The following is a 19,122-nucleotide window of genomic DNA, read 5'->3' as shown; positions in this document are numbered from 1 at the left end:
TCAAAATACCCCATAGTATTTTTTTTTTTATTAATTTTAACTGCCTATTTTGGGGCATCATTAAATATGAGCCGATTCAGGGTGTGCGCCCCCTTTAATTCTCGTGCTCCACGCCCCAAGAGCTCGCGCTTGCCTTAAACAGCATAAACAAAGTTCAAACAGCTAATATAACCCTCAAAATGGATCTTTACAAAGTGTTCGTCATGCAGCATGTCTAATTGCGTAAGTACAGTATTTATTTGAATGTTTACATTTGATTCTGAATGAGTTTGAGTCTGTGCTCCATGGCTAACGGCTAATGCTACACTGTTGGAGAGATTTATAAAGAATGAAGTTGTGTTTATGAATTATACAGACTGCAAGTGTTTAAAAATGAAAATAGCGACGGCTCTTGTCTCCGTGAATAAAGTAAGAAACGATGGTAACTTTAACCACATTTAACAGTACATTAGCAACATGCTAACGAAACATTTAGAAAGACAATTTACAAATATTACTAAAAATATCATGGATCATGTCAGTTATTATTATTGCTCCATCTGCCATTTTTTGCTGTTGTCCTTTCTTGCTTACCTAGTCTGATGATTCAGCTGTGCACAGATCCAGACGTTAATACTGGCTTGTCTAATGCCTTGAACATGGGCTGGCATATGCAAATATTGGGGGCGTACATATTAATGATCCCGACTGTTACGTAACAGTCTGTGTTATGTTGAGATTCGCCTGTTCTTCAGAGGTCTTTTAAACAAATTAGATTTATATAAGGAGGAGGAAACAATGGGGTTTGAGACTCACTGTATGTCTTTTCCATGTACTGAACTCTTGTTATTCAACTATCCCGAGGTAAATTCAATTTTTGATTCTAGGGCACCTTTAATTTTTGTCTTTTGACCAAAATCTCATGACAAAGTGATACGCACAGGCTATTTGAGACAGTATTGTCTATGACTCAACAACAAATGTTTGAGAATCCAACAGAGTTACGAAGTTTAGTCTCAAGCAGACATCTTGGCATCTTTAGAAGCAGAGACTGTTATTTGTTTGAAGTAAGAAGAAACCTCATTGCTTGACTGGCTACTCCCTGCTGTCTCGGACAATGACATCTTTGTCCTGTGTCAGCCACCGTAGCTTCTCTATGTGCTTAGAAAGGGAGGGGTGAGCGGTGGACTGAGCCATTGGTTGCAATTCGCAACCTCACCACTAAATGCTGCTAAAATTTACACACCAATGAATTATGGGGGGAAAAAAAAAATCTATGGAGATATGAGTTTCCACCAAACAGTGACAATATACTGATTTGCTGCTCAAAAAAGATTTTTCTTTCAGCATTTATTACGTAGCTCCTGAGGTGTCCACCTCACAATTTATTCCTGATGAAACATTAAAAATGCAGGAAAAATCCAGATGATCATCACGGTTCACGCTTTTCACATCAACGCCGCGGCCTGCAGTGGAATTTCATGCTTGTATCAATCCAAATTAGACAGGACAGATAAAAGGAGAGGAGAATGGGAAGAAAGACTGATGGCATTTTTTTTTAGGACTTAGCATCTGCAGTTTGGAAAGCGCAACTAATATTTTCCCTTTCCTTCTTGGATAAAAACTCTTTATTTATTTTACATTTAAAAAAACAATAATGTGGTGATTTAGCATGAGCAGGCATAAAATAACATATTACCCAAAAAACTATTTTGGTACGAATAATTGAGTTCTGTGGAGTGATTTACTAAATCCATTGTTCTATAATTTAATTTATTTCCAACCAGGACCCCAACAGGAAGTAAATATTGCATTATTCAGTCTGAGGTTAAGGAGGACAGATAGAGACCTCTTACTCTCAATTAGTGGTGTCTTCTAAAGTAAGCATCACTTTAATTATTGTCATACTTAAGAACTGAAGGGTCTGATTCCAGAATACACTGCCGCATCAATATGCATCCTTTTGAGAAAATGTAATAAGTGATTTATAATCAAGGTATTAACCATCAATATTTATCCTTCTACATATTTCATGATTTTAATTACCTCTTCATGCTTTGGAGTTTTTACATAGTTATAGAATTATACAATAAAGCATTTACTTCTCTTTACGTCTTCAATCGCTAGAGAATAATGATGAATACTGTCTGAACCTCTCACTGAGAGAAAGAACATGTTATCAGTATGTTTTAGGGAAGTATCCTGTTTATAACAAGAGCCCGGCCAACTTCTATGTCTCGGTGAATGTGTGCTGGTATTTTTGTTACAGATCCTGTATTGGAGAGGACAAACTGGTCCCTAGAAATGCATATTTGTGACCTAGGTCACTTCATGGCTAAAGCCAGGGTCCTGGAGTCATCCGTATAATAGATGGAGTGACTTGTTTTCCCCGACAAAGATTATATGTGGACATTTTCTAAGTCTATTATATGTATCTATTTCTTAACCAATCAGAATCATTTAACCTGAAGTAATGATGTAGTTTAGTGACCTGTGTGAGAGTATAATGGAAATGTTAATGTAGGCAGAGCGGCCTACAAACTTCTCGTGAGTGTTGAAGCTGACCTCTGCTGATGAAACTGCAATCTATTCTCTTCAGTAAAATTTTTTACATTCATCATATCTGGCCCTTGGGTCTTTTACTGTAAAATCCCCTACAGAATAACCCCTTCAAATATGTAACTGTGGCAGACAGGTCACATTCATTCACATTTAAAAATACTCACGTGGCGATTTAGTGTGTTTGTAGTCCTTCTTGTGAAGCAGATTCTTCCTGAAATATTGAGGCAAGCACACAGAACAAACTTTAAACAAATGCTTAATGCTTTATTAATCTAACAGATTTCTTTTACATTTGAGGAAAGATACTGCAGGCAAATCCACTGTTTTTTCATGCACTAATCAATTTGACATTTTGGGCTATTTTGCTGCCAACAGCAAAGCTTCTTTCAGACTTGTGGAAAAAAAGAAAGTGGATTTCAATCACATGATTACATGCCTTCAAAAGGAGTCTTCTTTAAAGATTTTTCTTTTGCACTGAGCCACAAATCCAAATCTCCCACAATTTTTTATTTTTTTTTAAATAGAAATCACGATTCTAACTTAACAAAATAACAAGCAATTTACTAGAGGTTGCAGTAAATTGCTGCAGTCTATTTAAAAATATATTTAATTAATTTTAATTATTTGTTTTAGAAATGGGTTTGAATGATTCAATGACTCACTCATAAAGACTTGTTTCATTACTGGATGAATCAGTGTTTTTGAACAAAGCTCTTGAGTGAATGATTCAGCGACTAAAGGGCAAAAGACTTATTTTTCAAGCATCAAAACAATACATGTAATACAGCTTTGAATTTTTGTTGTTATTGTTGTTTTTCAATACATCAGAATGGGTCCTGTTTAATTTGTTTGTTTTCTGAGCAAAAATTAAATATCATACATTTTTACCATGATTTACAGAAGACACTCACTAAAATGTCATTCAGTGTAACAATCTTGTCAGGTATATTTACAACAAAAAATCTATTTATGCCATATTAAAGACTAATTACTTTTACCCCATATGCTATTTACTTGTAATTTTAAATGTTTAAAGATTGCAAATATCCTCGGTTTTGCCCATTTGTCAGCAAGAATTTTTTACTTTAGAATAAAATGTTGTATGCTCACTTATACTTTTATACATTTAAATACATACAGGTCAGAATAAGTATGTTGTTTCAATTTTTACATAAATATAAGTGTTGCACTGAATGACAATGGAACATTATTTCACCCACATTTTGACATTTTATTCTCCCAAAACGTACTTGAAACCTTAAAATTAGACATTTTACTTGCATTTAATGTGCTTTCTATGTATATAAAATCACTTTTGTAATTGATGCAGACTAAATGTCTTTGACCCAAATATATATTTTTAACACTCACTTGTCACCACCTACTGGTGAAATTATGAACTGGTACAATCTTAATTTGAAGCATCAAGTAACTTTCAAAAGGTGATTTACTGTAGACATCAGTGTTTATATCTGAACTATAAACTTTTATCCCATTACTTCCGTGAAAATCACAGAAATAATAATACTGTGTGGTTGAAAATACTGTTTGTGAAGCTTTTTCATACTTATACATGACAACTGCTCCCTCTGGTTTAGCGCCAACACAGATTTGAATGTTCCCCTGTGATCGTACTTGTCAGTTTAATAGGCATACCTAGCTTGTTGTCATTTATGATTGTGTGGGTGTTCAAATCGAAATCGAATTTTTTTTAATGATTAATCACGCAGCTCTAACTCCTATGTTTTTTTTACAGAGGGGGTTTTCATATAAAATTTTCCTGATTTATCTTACATTTTATTCCTAAAAACATTTTCTTTTTTATGGAGTGATAAAAAAAGAGATCCAAAACTCTAATATGTCAACAAAATGATTTTAAGCCTGGCTTTATCCAGTGTTTGGAATTCTGTTCTGAAAATGTATGCAAATTAGTGCATATTTAATTAATTAGATAATGCTTCACTTGCATATTTGCATATAACATTTCAGAAAACGTGCGATACATAATTGTCTTAATGTATTGTGATTAATAAACAGCTCACCCTATTCACCTGTAGTGCCTGGCACTGATCACAGCATCCTCCATTCTCTTGTTTTTAGTGTTTGTAGACGGCAATGTCGGCCGCTTCAGAGTTCCTATTCCTGGTGCGAATGTAACCGGCAACATGACCCGGGTGAGAAATTAGTTCTCGAGGAACTATTCTAATGGCTAGTTCCTATAACGGAGTTCCTAGAGCTATTTGGTGTGAAAAGCCCTAATGAAGTATGGTGGTGTGTCATTTTTTATGCTGGTGTTTTTAAGCTCATTTGCAGTCACCTGTAGCAGTGGGTTCCGTACGGACATTCCGGCCTGTCATCATCATCGGCATCCTCTGCCTCCTTGTCCTCATAGTCGCTGTCTCCAGGGTGACTGCACTCCTGAAAGTGGAGCGGATTTTTCCTGAAGAGAGGAAAAACACAATTACTCAGTGAACTGCAATGCATGCTTGAACGCAATAAGGCAAATGGATTCAATGACAAGCACTCATGCAACTTAATTACACTGACAGCTAATCTAGTTGGAAATGAAATGTTTCCGTTCTTGATTTCACATTGTCGTTATCATTCTGTGAACCTTCATAACAGGAATATTTCAATTAAACAGTCAACAGACAGAAACTCTGAAAGAGTAATTGATAAATCACAACTGCTGTCAGTTAGAGATGATGCTTGCAGTACCTTTATGATTGTTTCTAAAGAATGGAAACAGAACAGAAAACAAACTGCATACAACTTGATGTTACGCTTCACCCCTGTGTTCGAGGACAGCAGCCTCCGGCTAAAGTACAGACTTTGTGTTTTTATCTCTCAGCTTTTTGGTATTAAAAATAAGCGCCAGAGATCTAGACATTAGGGAAAACATGTGCGTATGTCTTTGAAAGTCGAGCAGATTTACGCATATTAAACATCTCAGGGGAGCTTTTGCTTGTGAATGTTTCAGTCTTAATCCTCTTCTAGCGCTTTATCTTGAGATTGTATTAACTACATGAAACTAATTAGCATGCGCAGCATTGATCTTCACGGAAAATTTTGAGTTATATATTTATGGCATTAGGTTATTGAAGTACCTGTAGCAGGAGCTGCCGTAAGCACACGGCATCCGGCGCTGTTTTTTCACCTTACTGGTGCTTGTTTTGCTCTCGGCCTCCATGATCTTTGACCTCTGCGAGGGTCCCTGGCTGACCTGAGAATCACTGGGATGTTCTGCTTGTGTCTTTGAGTCTTCAGCTTGAGCTCCTCGTCTGACCTCAGCTCCTCTTGTCTCCTCATCATCACGCTCCATCAAACCGCTGCTGTTCTCTCCGTCTGGGACTCCACTACTCTTGAGAGCTGCTGCATCATCCTGCCAGGACATCCATGCACACAATAAACACTTCCATTTCAATGCAACAAAATTCAGGTATTAGCTATATGTGACAATTCATGTATACATCTCTACCAGGTTTTACTTCTGAGCCCTGCACATGACATACGGACAATAAAAATATATGAAGACTTTATTATTATATTATATTATATTATATTATATTATATTATATTATATTATATTATATTATATTATATTATATTATATTATATTATATTATATTATATTATTCTTTCCCTCATTTTAAGTATATATATATATATATATATATATATATATATATATATATATATATATATATATATACACACACACTTAAAATGAGGGAACAAATTAATTCATGTCCACAATATACATGTTTTACAAATAAAAAAACACAACAACAACAAATGTTAAAATAACAAACCAATAATTAAAAAAGATTTTAAAATTAATATTATAATTAATACTATTATTGTATCCAAAAATGTAATGTTTGGAATGTGCTTACTTTTTACAGTTTATAATATTTTATATTAAATTTATGATATATATGTTTACATTGCCAATTTTATACAATTACAGTAACAGCTAATAAAAAGAAATTACATAAATAAGCAGTGAAATGTGATATTAATTTAATAAACAGTGTGCTTTGATTAAGTAATCACAAATTAAAAACTTGCAGTATTCAGGCCACTTCAAATGATTAAGAAATACAATTATCTTCTTAATACTAATATATTAATAATACATTAATATATTATAATGTATCCCACCAGAGATACCAGAGGCACCGACTCATCTTCAGAGTCACTCTTCAGTCTCTTTGTTTTCCTTTTGGGCACCTCTTCCTCCAGCTCCTCTTCCTCAGATGACAGCTGAGCGGCTCGAGCTCGTTTGGGTCCAGCCGCCCGCTTTGGTGTAGCTACTCGTTTGGGTTTTGTAGGAGTCCCCCTCACTGCTGAGCAACAAAAAAATGTGAAGGAAAAAAAAAGAGATTTATTAACATGTTTATATAGGTAAAAATGTTAATGTTTTTGGTCACACCGTAATTCAAGGTTAAAAAAGAATAAGAAGTAATGCAGGAAAAATCTATTTTTTCTCAAATCATGGTCTCCTGATGCACTGATTACACACTGCATGACCTCCATGATCTGTAGGACCACAATAAAGCGAAAAAGGCCCCCCGAGGGCTCCAGATGTGAGCTGTGGCACTGAGAAGGACAGAGATAAGGGTGACATGGATGTTTTGCAGACAGAGAGAACAGTACAGCTAATGCATGCCTCATGTGTTAGTCTTTCCAAATTTCTCTCATCCATCACGGTAAATGTGCGCAAAGGAAAGAAAGTGCCTGATGCGAATACGTGTGTGTGTGTGTGTGTGTGTGTACAGAGCATGAAGGCAGTTGCTCAACTCATGCTTCAGTCCAAAAATTACAGCTGCAGGTGCAAACAAGAGCTAATAATGGCCAGAAAGTCTTTCCACATGCGCAACTTGTGCACTAAAGCATCCGTAAAAAATAATAATAATATTTTTATTCAACAAGGATGCATTAAATTGATCAAAAGTGACAAGACATTTGTAATGTTACAAAAATGATCTTTTGACCATTCTATTCATTAAAGAAAACCTATATTTCACTTATACAGCACAACCATTTTCAACATTGCTAACAATAGATGTTTCTTGAGCATCAAATCATCATATTAGAATGATTTCTGAAGGATCATGTGACACTGAAGACTGGAGTAACGATGCTGAAAATTCAGCTTTGCATCACAGGAATAAATTACTTTGTCAAATATATTTAAATAGTACACAGTTATTTTAAATTGTAATAATATTTCACAATATTACTGTTTTTTTACTGTATTTTTAATTAAATAAATGTAGCCTTGGTGAGCAGACGAAACTTCTTTTAAAAACATTAAAAATCTTATTGGTTCCAAACTTTTGGACTGTACTGTATATATGGGTAAGGATGTAACATCACACCCTGAATGGTTAAAAAATGTGTTTAAAGTACTGTAGTGGCCATCATGCATTAAAGGCTTAAAGACTGATGCTAGCTAGAGAAACAAATCTGCACCTACATGAGCTGAATAAGAAAGTTTTCTCAAGAACAAACCTGCAGTGCCACGAGACCCAGATGGAGTGCTGAATATGACAGGTTTGGTGCTAATGAGGTGTTTATGAAGTCTGTACTTGCTCTTTTTCAAGCACATTAGCAATACATCTGCATTTCTGGAGAGCGGCAGAATGCATATGAGAAGCCCTGAGAATGAGGGAGACATCTGGGACAAATCTGGACATAGTCTGTCTGGGTTGGAGTCACAGCACTGTAACTGATTTGACAAGCGGAAAGCGTCTAAAGGGGCGGTCACACTGCACTTTTTGTTCCATTGACTTCCATTCAAACGCATGCAAATGTGTCAGACCGGAAACGCACATGCTCCGTTCCAAAATTCAAGTTTGGTGAACACTTATCTGTGAATTCATGAAGACGTGCAGCCAGTAGAAGAACGATTAATCACGGCAAGACCTCTTGGCTGCATTAAAAGAATGATTTTTGCAGTAAAGTCGAGTAGGTTGTATTTTTTTACATTTTGAATGTATTACTATATGTGGAATTCATATTTATAAAAAAGACGCTATAGACCGTGACGTCATATCATGATGAAATTTCGTGCGTTCAAAGTCTAGTGTGACCACGGCTTAACTCTCTCTGCCTTCTCCACTTTATCCCTCAAAAACTGCCTGACTACTATCTCTGTGACGACTGGACACTTGACAGATGTGGTTTTTTTTTTGGTCTGGGTGTGAATTGAGTGCATTAGTGCCCGCCTCCTTTTTCAGCGCCATTGGTTCCAGAAGTATTTTTTCCAGTAATTTCCCCCATTGGGATTTCAAAAAAGTTAAAGCGTTATAAGCCATTAGCCAAACCAACCAGCTACGATGTGAATCGTAACACTACAAACTCTGATTTGAAGCAAAATCTATTTTGAAAAGGTACAAGACTGTGTACTTAACACCTTTGGTTGGGGAAAGAACTACAATCCCATGAAGCATAACTGATTTAAAAATGATGGGGAAATATACTACTTCTCATATGTTGATAGTATATATAAAAACAATATATTTTAAGTTTATTGCAAAATATGCAAATATTTTAGTATTTTGAGAGTATAGCGAGATCGGCTCGATTACGTCATGCACGGTGCTTGATGGGAGTGGGCGGAGCTAAAGAGCTATTTTGGCATGTGTTGCTTTTTTTCTACTCTGATTGGTGTAATTTTCTGTACAGCATCATGGGTAAAGTAATTTTTCATCAGGAATTCCAAAGTTAGACATAATGAATTTAAAAATAAACTGAAATAATGTGAACTGATGGCTTCAGCAGATGCAAAAACTATGGAATTTTTACTTTCGGAACCAGACTGTTGCACTCTATACACAGAACACTGGTTCTGTTGCCATGGGGACAGTGTTCCATTGCCATAGTGACAGTACCTTTGGCAGTTGATGGGCTTGTGGTAGCTGAAGTCATCATCCAGGCTGGCAAGATACGCTTCTTCTGTGGCAGATCAGACTCATTGTGTTGGCTCTTTGTGGGCACCTTGAAAGCACAAAATAGATTAAAATTATAAGACTGTAGTCAAGTAGGGTATAGAAGAGCATACAAAATATAAAAGAGTAGGATAAAGTAGAAAAGAGGGTAAATATATAGGAGCTCAAAAGAGTAGGGTTAGTATAGCATGCAAGAATGTATCCCCTGGTTTCACAGACAAGGCTTAAGTCTAGTCTCAGACTAAAACGCATGTTTGAGCTGTTTTAACTGAAAGCAACTTGCACTGACAAATCTTAAAATATTCCATCGTTTTGTCTCAAGATGCACACCAATAATGTTTTTTTTCTAAGGCACGTATATTAAAAGCTACTTAAATGCCCTAATTAAACTAAGGCCTAATCCTGACTTAGTCTAAGCCCTGTCTGTGAAACCGGGCCAATATGTATAGGAGAGACTGGTATTAAACACTTATATCATTTCTGAGGGGAAACTGAGGAACAACACTGCAGACAGAAAAGCACATGATATGACAGAAAAGTACAAATAATATTAAAAGCAGCCATAATAGCAGGGTGAGTCCTGCTGCTCCTGAAATAAAACATTTCCCTTTCGTAAAAGGATACAGTACAATTATGCATGCATTAATAAAACACATGTTTAAATCACTGAAACCCACATCTATGCTCTTTATAAAGCTATGGTAGATAGAGTCAGTAAGATTTGAATACTTTTATTGAGCAAGGATGCTTTTAATTGATCAAAAGTGACAGTAAAGACATTTATGTGACAAAATATAATTATTTTAAATAAATGGTGTTCTTTTGAATTTTCTATTCATCAAAGACGTGATATGTGAACATCCCCTAAGGAGACTTCATCCAAAAGCATTAAAAATGCATGCCCACCTCAAATCTTTGAATGGTAGCTTATATGTATACAAACACACACACACACCTGGGTTAGAGAGCAAAGAGTGTGTGCTGAAGCACCCGCTCCTTTATCTCCTGGGAGTGTGGAGCTGGGGCTCGTGGGCACGCAGCTGTTGGCTTCAAGTGTGGCGGCGTCTTCAGAGAGCCCTGCTGGTCCAGTCAAACACTTCTCCACCTCCTCCTCAAATGCCTGACTGTTTCTGTCAAGAAACAAAATCTTCTATAAGTTAAAGAGACCATATTATACCCTTTTTTCAAATAGTTGGTTTTGTTTTTGGGTCTACTCGAATAGGTTTTCATGCTTGGATGTTCAAAAAAATGTGCAATGTGCTCCGATTGGTCAGCTAGACCAGTGTGTTGTTATTGGTCAAGAGCTTTGAGCATGTTTGGGAAATGTCCCGCCCCCTTACCATAACAGTGAGCTTCAACCAAGTGGCAACCTCCCCCAGTTTCTCTTGAAGCCAATACAGAAGTGACTTAAGCTGCGATTCATCGACTGGCCGCTAAGACAGGCTCCAAAAGAAAGCAGAATCTCATTGAGCCCCATGTTAAAATGCCCAACTTTACAGTAAATTTTTCAGCAACTTTTTCTGCTGTAAAGTTGGCCATTTTAACATGGGGCTAATAATGAAACTAATTTTGACCTTCAACTGTTTGGTGCCCGTTGAAGTCCACTATATGGAGAAAAGTCCTGGAATGTTTTCATTAAAAACTTTAATTTCTTTTCGACTGAAGAAGAGAAGACATGGATATCTTGGATGACATGGGGGTGAGTAAATTATCAGGAAAAGTTTATTTAAAAGTGGACTAATCCTTTAAACTATATTGAGCCTTAAAGTTCTGCATAAATAAGGGCGTGGCCACTGTCTGTCACCTCAGCTAATTCCAGCCGCTGAACTTGCCGTGTTTATGCTTTTTTTCGGGATTATTTCAGACAATTATCAAATAATACGGCTTGCTGTGCGGTTATATAGCCGAGACAGATGTGCGTCTGTGTACATGTGCACACATGCAGAGGATAAACAGAACACACGTTGTTGGATCGTCTTGGCATTGGTAAAAGTTTTGTTCGTCAGATTTACTACAATGACAATGGTTGGAGACACTGCAAACTCTGACAGCACTGCTTGGATATTATAACTAAAACTGCTGCACTATTTTGAAAAATTATAATTATAATTTCTTGAAGAACGATGATTGAGAGCAGATCATTCAGAAGAAATGTGATGCAAACAATGGACAATATATCAATATTTCATGGATTTAATGCTTTTGTTGACAAAAAGTGCTGTTGTTTGTTTTTCAGAGGACACTCATGGACATTTTACCCAAGTGCAATGGATAGGATTCATCTCGCGATTGCCATTTCATTACAAAGGTATGAAGTCCTGTTTTGATATTGCGTGTTGTCATTTGCACACCTGACACAAATTACAATATAATTGCTGCTGGAGCATCTATATCATAAAAAAGACACCGTAGACTGACAGTAAACCTTTTGAACTTTCAAATTATATAACCTGTTATCTTTATTAATATTTTATATAGTGTCTAAGATAGATAGCTCCTTGGCCTGAGCTAACTTGATCATGTCAAGCTAGGTGGGCGTGGTTTCAGCAACTCAGTTCCAACCACGTCCCGCCTCTTTGCCCATTTTCAGTTATCCAGGAGTGATGCGTGGTGACGCCCTTGCCAAGATGGCGATGGCCCACTTCAGAAACCTCAATGCTCTTCAGAAACCTACAGGTGACGTCACAGACACTACGTTCATTTTTTTTTTTTAGTCTATAGTTTCATCACACTATTAACTCAACCAGACCTCGCTCTTTTATTTGCATATGCCTTGGGCGGGAATTATTTAAATGAGGAATATTGTGATGTGTACGTTTTCGGAGGAAAACTACAATCGAGGTATTTCAGGGAGTTCAGAAACAGTGCATACTGATATAGAGGTGATCTTAAGTGTCATGAAAGGTGCCTATAAACAAAATGTATTATTATTATTATTACTATAGAGAGTAACTTTCTTTGGAGACACTTTGTGCTTTGTAACTTTGCAGGCCTTTTTTCATGTTCAAATAGCAACACACTAAAGAAAGTTGATCATGTAAAAAAGCGTATGTCCTCTTTAGCCTCACACTTTGGTAAAATCCCTTGGATAATATTCAACAATGCATGACACAATTGTGACAATATTTGTGCACTTTTGAGGAGACAATCAAGGCTTAAAATCTTTCCAGTCTTTCGTCATTAACAAAAACAACAATCCCTCGTCAGCGTGAGCACGCCTTAAGAAAAGACAGCCACCTAATTGTCTAATTTCACAGATGAAAGGCATGATTTTTAAATGCATGCAAATCAGCACATTCAGAATCGATTCGCCACAGCAGCACTTATCATTTGTTTTCTCATCTGATCATCTGGGTGTTATCAGAGCGTCTGTTTGAAGGTGTCCATTCAGGACCAGTGTGCTCATTATAGAGAAAGACAATAAAAGTGTCCTTTGATCTAAACTCAGTGGGTCACAGATCGGTTTTAAGGGTAAAGGCCAAAATGATCACATTCAACCAGACACTGATTATCATGACCAGAGGAAATATGGAAAGATGAGATAAATGACTGGCTTTAATGAAGGGCTCTATTTTAAGATGACAAATAATGATAACACTACATGCATGAATGTATTTGAATATTCATGAGGGTGTGAATATTCATGAGGATCCTTAATTGAATCTAAACCAATTTAACTTCCATAAGGTGACAAACTGTACAATATTCAGAAGTAAAACAACGTAGCACTTCATTTTATCCATCAGGAATCAATAAAAAAGTGAGTGTTTCAAACAGAATGAAGCCAGACTTGACTGTATTAAGGTAAATTGCATCAACAATATATTAACCCTTTCTTTTACAGAGTGAAATAAATGGAGAGCTTGTTGCAAACATGTACACTGTAAAATCATATCAGATTCAGCTCTGTTGTTGTTGAATAATAAAATGAATGGCTTTTAGTGACAGACTGAATCACCTGAGGGTTTGATCCTCTTCTTTGACGCGCACTCTGTAAACGTATTTTCCGGGCATGAGAGAGAAAATGTCTCCCTCCTTTAAGCAGTGCCACTGGTCCTTCTCCAGCGGCTGAGGGCTGGCCACAATGTTCGTCTGAATAAAACATGGGTTCAGGTGTGTCTAGAGGTCGGAAACAAGAGGAACGCTGGTCAGTCGCATGCACATAATTATTTTTGCACAGGTCTTTATCATACTGTTCAGAATTATTTTGCCATCTTGTGTTGTTAAGAGATGTCAGGTTTGTCTCCCACATGAATACAATGACTGATTCATCTCTGACGTTTCACTCATTCATTTCATAAATACTGTAATAATATTATTTATATACTATTATATTATTTATAAATGTTTTGAATTAGCTTTATTTTTATATTTTAATTTTGAGTTAAATTTTTAGTAATTTTTTCATGCATTTAAGATTTTATGTGTCTGTTTTTTTATATTTCTATTTAGCTTTATTTTTTTTAAGTCCCCTGTGGTGAAAATCAAGTTTTTAATGTTGTTTATATCTTTATGTGGTGTTTTTAATATGCTTTTAGATAAATCACGAGCAAATTCATAAGTCAACTCCATTGCTTCGTATTTCCTATTTAAAACGGCATTGGAAAAAAGAAAGTCTCAAACCCGCGGTTTGAAATCGCTAGTGTTTCTGACGTCACAAACTACTTTGTAACCAATCATGTCAAGTGGATCCCTGAGCTGGTGTGAGTGAGTGGAGGCGGGGCTAATTTGCATATTCATGCCTATATTAAATGAGACAAGGGTGTGGAGTTGCATTCAAACTATTTTAAGGCATGAAGAAATTTTTCAAGGAAAAAAAACTTAAATTTGTAATTTTGGTGATCAAAGATGAGTTTTAAGGGATAATATTATTGACTTAGTTTTAGTATTTTAGTAAATAAGTTTTTTTTTTAAGTTTAAACTTTTTATCTAATATCTATACTATATTATTTCAGCTGTATTTCAATTAATGAAAACAATTTTGGTGACACTTTACAATAAGGTTTCATTTGTTAGCATTAGTTAACATGAACTAACAATGAACAATACTTCTACTGCATTTACTAATTTTAATGTTGATCTCAGCATTTACTAATACATTTTTAAGATCAAAAATTGTGTCAGTTCACATTAGTTAATGCACTGTGAACTTACATTAACATTAACATTAACTAACATTAATAAAGGATAAATGCAGTAAAAGTACATTGCTCATGTTAACAAATGAGACCCTACAGCGTTACTAAATAGTTTTAGTTGTAACAATAACCGAATTGAGCTTGTGCGGCTAGAAACATTTGTATGCTTGCCTAGAGTGTGTTTAATGATTTAATGCAATTAGCTATTAATAATCTGAATATTCATGAGATAAATGCTGTTTTGAAAACAAGGGCTTGTTAAATACTCAGAGTCAAAAGATCAATAGAGGCGAAAATTACCCAAATGCAATCATTGTTGCTATGACAGCATGACTAAGAGGCTAAAGCGACACGTGTAATTAAGAGAGACAGCTGCTGGAGAGAGAAAGATGCGAGGAGATCTCAATCAAGAACTTTTGATGTCTTAACATCAAAGTCGAGTGCTGCTTTTGTATGGCAGAAGAGTCTGAAATGACAAAACCGCCATCAAGACTCTCTGCCCACATCAGACAACCAACAAAAACCTACAGGCTTCAGACGCAGTTGACCGTTTTGGTTCTCCAGGATGCCGTGGTTCCTGGACACCCTCTTATCGTTCACCTGGTGAGAAAAAAGACAAAGTGAAACATTTACATTTAGTCATTTATCATGCTTTTATGTCTTACAAATGAGGAGAATAATAGAAACAATCAAACCAACAATAGGTGCTGTGACAAGTCCCAGTTAGTCTAGCTGGGGGCGGGGGTTAAAATAAAAAATAAATAGATATACAGAACAGAATAGTAAGTGTTTATATAAATGCGTCAAGTGTTGATGAAAAACAGAAGGCAAGCTTCTGGAGGGCACATAGGTCTGAACTAGTGAGTTTTGGTATAGTGGTGCAGAGCCAGTAGTCATTCTGTAGGCAAACATTAGTGCCTTGAATTTGATTCGAGTGGCAACTAACAGCCAAAGTAAATTGATGAAGAGAGGTGTGACGTGCGCTCTCTTTGGCTCATTAAAGAGCACTCTTGCTGCTGCTTTCTGGATCAGATGAAGAGGTTTGACAGTACATGCATGAAGGCCTGCCAAGAGAGTATTACAATAGTCCAGTCTGGATAGAAAAGAGCTTGGGTGAGGAGTTGTGATGGGAACTGCTCTGATAGAAAGGGCTTGATCTTCCTAATGTTGTACAAGGGAAATCTGCAGGACCGTGCAGTTCTAGAAATGTGGTCTGTTAAGTTTCACTGACCATCGATCACAACTCCAAGGTTCCTGGCTGTCCTGGATAGAGTTATGTTTGATGAAGCTGAATGAAGAAGTGTTGGAATGGCTGAGACCACAAGCAGTTCTGTCTTTGCAAGACAGAGAAATATAATAATGTACTGTATCTTAAGGATTAGTTCACTTTAAAATGAAAATTACCCCAAGATTTACTCACTCTCAAGCCATCCTAGTTGTATATATAGGATTTTTTTCTTTCTGATGAACACAATCTGAGTTATACTTACGAAAAAAGCATAGCTGACAAGTTGAATAGGGAAAGTGTAGGATGTAGTGTAAGTGTTTTGAACTGTGAGAGGCATTACACGTTTTTTCGTAAGTTGAATACAGAAGGCGGTCTGGCAGAAGCTAGATATTTGACTTTATAATGTGCACAAATATGGATATTTTTCTCACACAAATGCATCACTTCACTTCAGAATGACTATATTAACCCCCTGGAGCCGTGTGGAGTATGTTTATGATGGATGGAGGCACTTTCTTCAGCTCATACTCGTTCAGCTCATTCACTGCCATTATGAAGCTTGGATCCATCAGGATATTTATTAATATATCTCTGATTGTATTCATAAAAAAAAAAAAAAAAAAAAAATCATACACACCTAGGATGGCTTGAGGGTGTATAAATCATGGGGTAATTTTCATTTTAAAGCGAACTAATCCTTTAACTTGTATGAAGGCATCTGGTGAACGGTACACTACTGTTTAAAAGTTTGGGGTCAATAAGATTTTTTTAAAGAAATGAATACTTTTATTCAACAAGTGACAGTAAAAATATTTATAATGTTACAAAAAGTTCTATTTCAAAAGAAATAGTTCTAAAAAAAAAATGTTTCCACCAAAATATGAAGCAGCACAACTGTTTACAATAATAAAAAACAATGATAATAATATTAAAATCAACATATTAGAATGATTTCTGAAGGATCATGTGACACTCAAGACAGAAGTAATGATTCAGCTTTGATTACAGGAATAAATTACATCATAAAATGTATTCAAATAAGAATATTTTTTTCCTTTTACAAACATTTTAAAAATCTCCAAACTTTTGAATGGTAGTGTAGGTATTGTAATATGTAGAGAAATCAATGCACTTCTAATTATAAATGTCCAACGACAACAAATGTGTCATATCATAACTATCATAAACAGATTGTTTTCTGTGTCTCAGTATCATTCATCATATATGTAACATATGCAACTAAAACGCCATGACACACTTCACTGAGATCTGGGTGATTTAAAGATCATGATATGAAATGGCTCATATAAGCGTTCCGTCTTGTCTTGACATACTTTCTAATGAAACAGGAGGCGTTCATTTGAAAAGAGATTTTATAAAACGTGTTCATATGCTAAAGGTTTTAGGTGTACACTAGCTTATAGACAGCTAACACGCATACAATAAAAGGCAGAAATCTCCCATTTTGATTTACTAGGTCTTGAAAAAAATAATCTATGCTTTAAAACTGTTGTTAAGACATCTGAGGTTTGTTAATAGCCTACAATGAAGAATGCAGTTCATGGACCACTCCATGAGAGATTTAAAGGATTAGTCCACTTTCAAATAAAATTTTCCTGTTAATTTGCTCACTCCCATGTAACCAAAGATGTTTATGTCTTTCTTTCTTCAGTCGGAAAGAAATTAAGGTTTTTGATGAAAACATTCCTGGATTATTCTCCATATAGTGGACTTCAATGGAGCCCAAACAGTTGAAGGTCAAAATTACAGTTTCAGTGCAGCTTCAAAGTGCTTTAAACGATACCAGACAAGGAATAAGGGTCTTATCTAGAGAAACGATCGGTCATTTTCAAAAAAGAATGAAATGCATATGCTTTATAAACACAAATGATCACCTTCCAAGTGGTTCCGCCAAAACCTTTTTAATTTTTCTTTAAAAAGCTTATGCTGGATGTCCTACGCCTTCCCTATTCTACTTACATAAAAAACGGAACTGGCACTGCGTTCGTTACGTAAGTTGAATAGGGAAAGCGTAGGACATACGATGTAAGCTTTTTGAAGAATACGGAAAGTGGAAGCACGTGCAAGGCAAACATTTGTGTTTATAAAGCATATACAGTTGTATTTTTTTAGAAAATGACCAATCGTTTCACTAGATAAGACCCTTATTCCTCGTCTGGTATCATTTAAAGCCCTTTGAAGCTGCACTGAAACTGTAATTTTCACCTTCAACAGTGGAGTCCATTGACGTCCACTATAAGGAAAATAATCCTGATATGTTTTCATTAAAAACCTTCATTTCTTTTCGACTGACGAAAGAAGGACATGAATGGATGACATGGGGGTGAGTAAATTATCAGGAAAATTTTCTGATATAAGAGTTTGGAGTGCCATCTTCAGGGCTTTGATTGTCATTACTGCAAAATAAATGACCCCATGCATGAAACTGAAAGTAACATTTGTTTTGAGAGTACTACACTAAAAACAACAAAGAAAACAAGCCAAAATATTTTAACAGTCGACACCAACTCACTGCATTTAATGCAAAAACATGCAGCCTTCACATAAAGACTTTTACTTGAGTCATTCCTCCATGCCTACTGAGCTTTAAACAGCATTTATGTAAAAGCACACACCAGACTACAGGCACTAAAGTGTATTAATCATAACTTGCACAATGGCAAAAACCTTTATGCAAGCTTAATATAGCATGTTGTCTAATATATTATTAAGAAATATTTGAGGAAACATACTGCACAGCAGCAATGGCTCATTTACCCCTAGAAAGGGTCCTCTCCCCAGGACAGTTTCTCCATAGGGCAGCTCTATAGGACTGCCACCGTCCACCTGCTCCAGCTCAAAGCCTGGCATCTGTGCATACGAAGAGACACAGACCTGTTTGGACGTAAAATATAAGTCTGTGATTAAATATCTTTACTAAACTACAGAGAAAAGTGCACACAACTGCTGTAAAGCAGCACGCGCTGTTATCTCTCTCAGTACAAACTCTCCCAGTATTAGTGAATTACTTACTATTTAATTAGGTTGCGAAGACGAATTCGTTAGTGTTGTATGCAACCCAACTTTTTCGCTGCTTCATGTACAAGAAAGTGCAAAAGTAACTCGGTGTGTTGACTAACTGTTAAGGGTAACGTTAGTAAGAAATGAGTAATAATGTTTACTGAATAAGCACTTCCGGTGAACTCCACCATTAGCTTACGCACTATAAACACGCACGTCAGACCTATCCAAACCTTTT

At 36.0% G+C, this 19,122-nt stretch overlaps 1 protein-coding gene across 5 annotated transcripts in view; it reads right to left on the bottom strand.

The window, feature by feature from the left end:
- Positions 1 to 19,075, bottom strand: part of aplf (aprataxin and PNKP like factor) — a 40,139-nt gene extending 21,064 nt beyond the window's left edge. For 2 of the 5 annotated variants that reach the window (XR_010896739.1, XM_067404666.1), the window contains exons 1-10: positions 18,897 to 19,075; positions 18,642 to 18,758; positions 15,164 to 15,235; positions 13,456 to 13,616; positions 10,453 to 10,627; positions 9,441 to 9,546; positions 6,706 to 6,890; positions 5,649 to 5,923; positions 4,859 to 4,981; positions 2,706 to 2,752 (exon numbers count right to left, since the gene is read on the bottom strand). Coding sequence is in view for 4 of the 5 variants with exons in the window: in XM_067404666.1 (XP_067260767.1) it covers positions 2,706 to 2,752; positions 4,859 to 4,981; positions 5,649 to 5,923; positions 6,706 to 6,890; positions 9,441 to 9,546; positions 10,453 to 10,627; positions 13,456 to 13,616; positions 15,164 to 15,235; positions 18,642 to 18,734 (1,237 nt within the window). In the remaining variant the exon portion in view is untranslated. Of the gene's footprint in view, positions 1 to 2,705; positions 2,753 to 4,858; positions 4,982 to 5,648; positions 5,924 to 6,705; positions 6,891 to 9,440; positions 9,547 to 10,452; positions 10,628 to 13,455; positions 13,617 to 15,163; positions 15,236 to 18,616; positions 18,759 to 18,896 lie in introns of those variants that run through there. The other 3 variants (XM_067404667.1, XM_067404668.1, XM_067404669.1) reach the window with 3 other exon arrangements.
- Positions 19,076 to 19,122: the final 47 nt, after the last annotated feature.

Source organism: Chanodichthys erythropterus, chromosome 12 (genome assembly GCF_024489055.1).
Source record: "Chanodichthys erythropterus isolate Z2021 chromosome 12, ASM2448905v1, whole genome shotgun sequence".
In the NCBI taxonomy this organism is placed as follows: Eukaryota; Metazoa; Chordata; class Actinopteri; order Cypriniformes; family Xenocyprididae; genus Chanodichthys; species Chanodichthys erythropterus.
The sequence above is the reverse complement of the archived record's forward strand: the minus strand, read 5'-3'. Positions and strand labels throughout refer to the sequence as shown.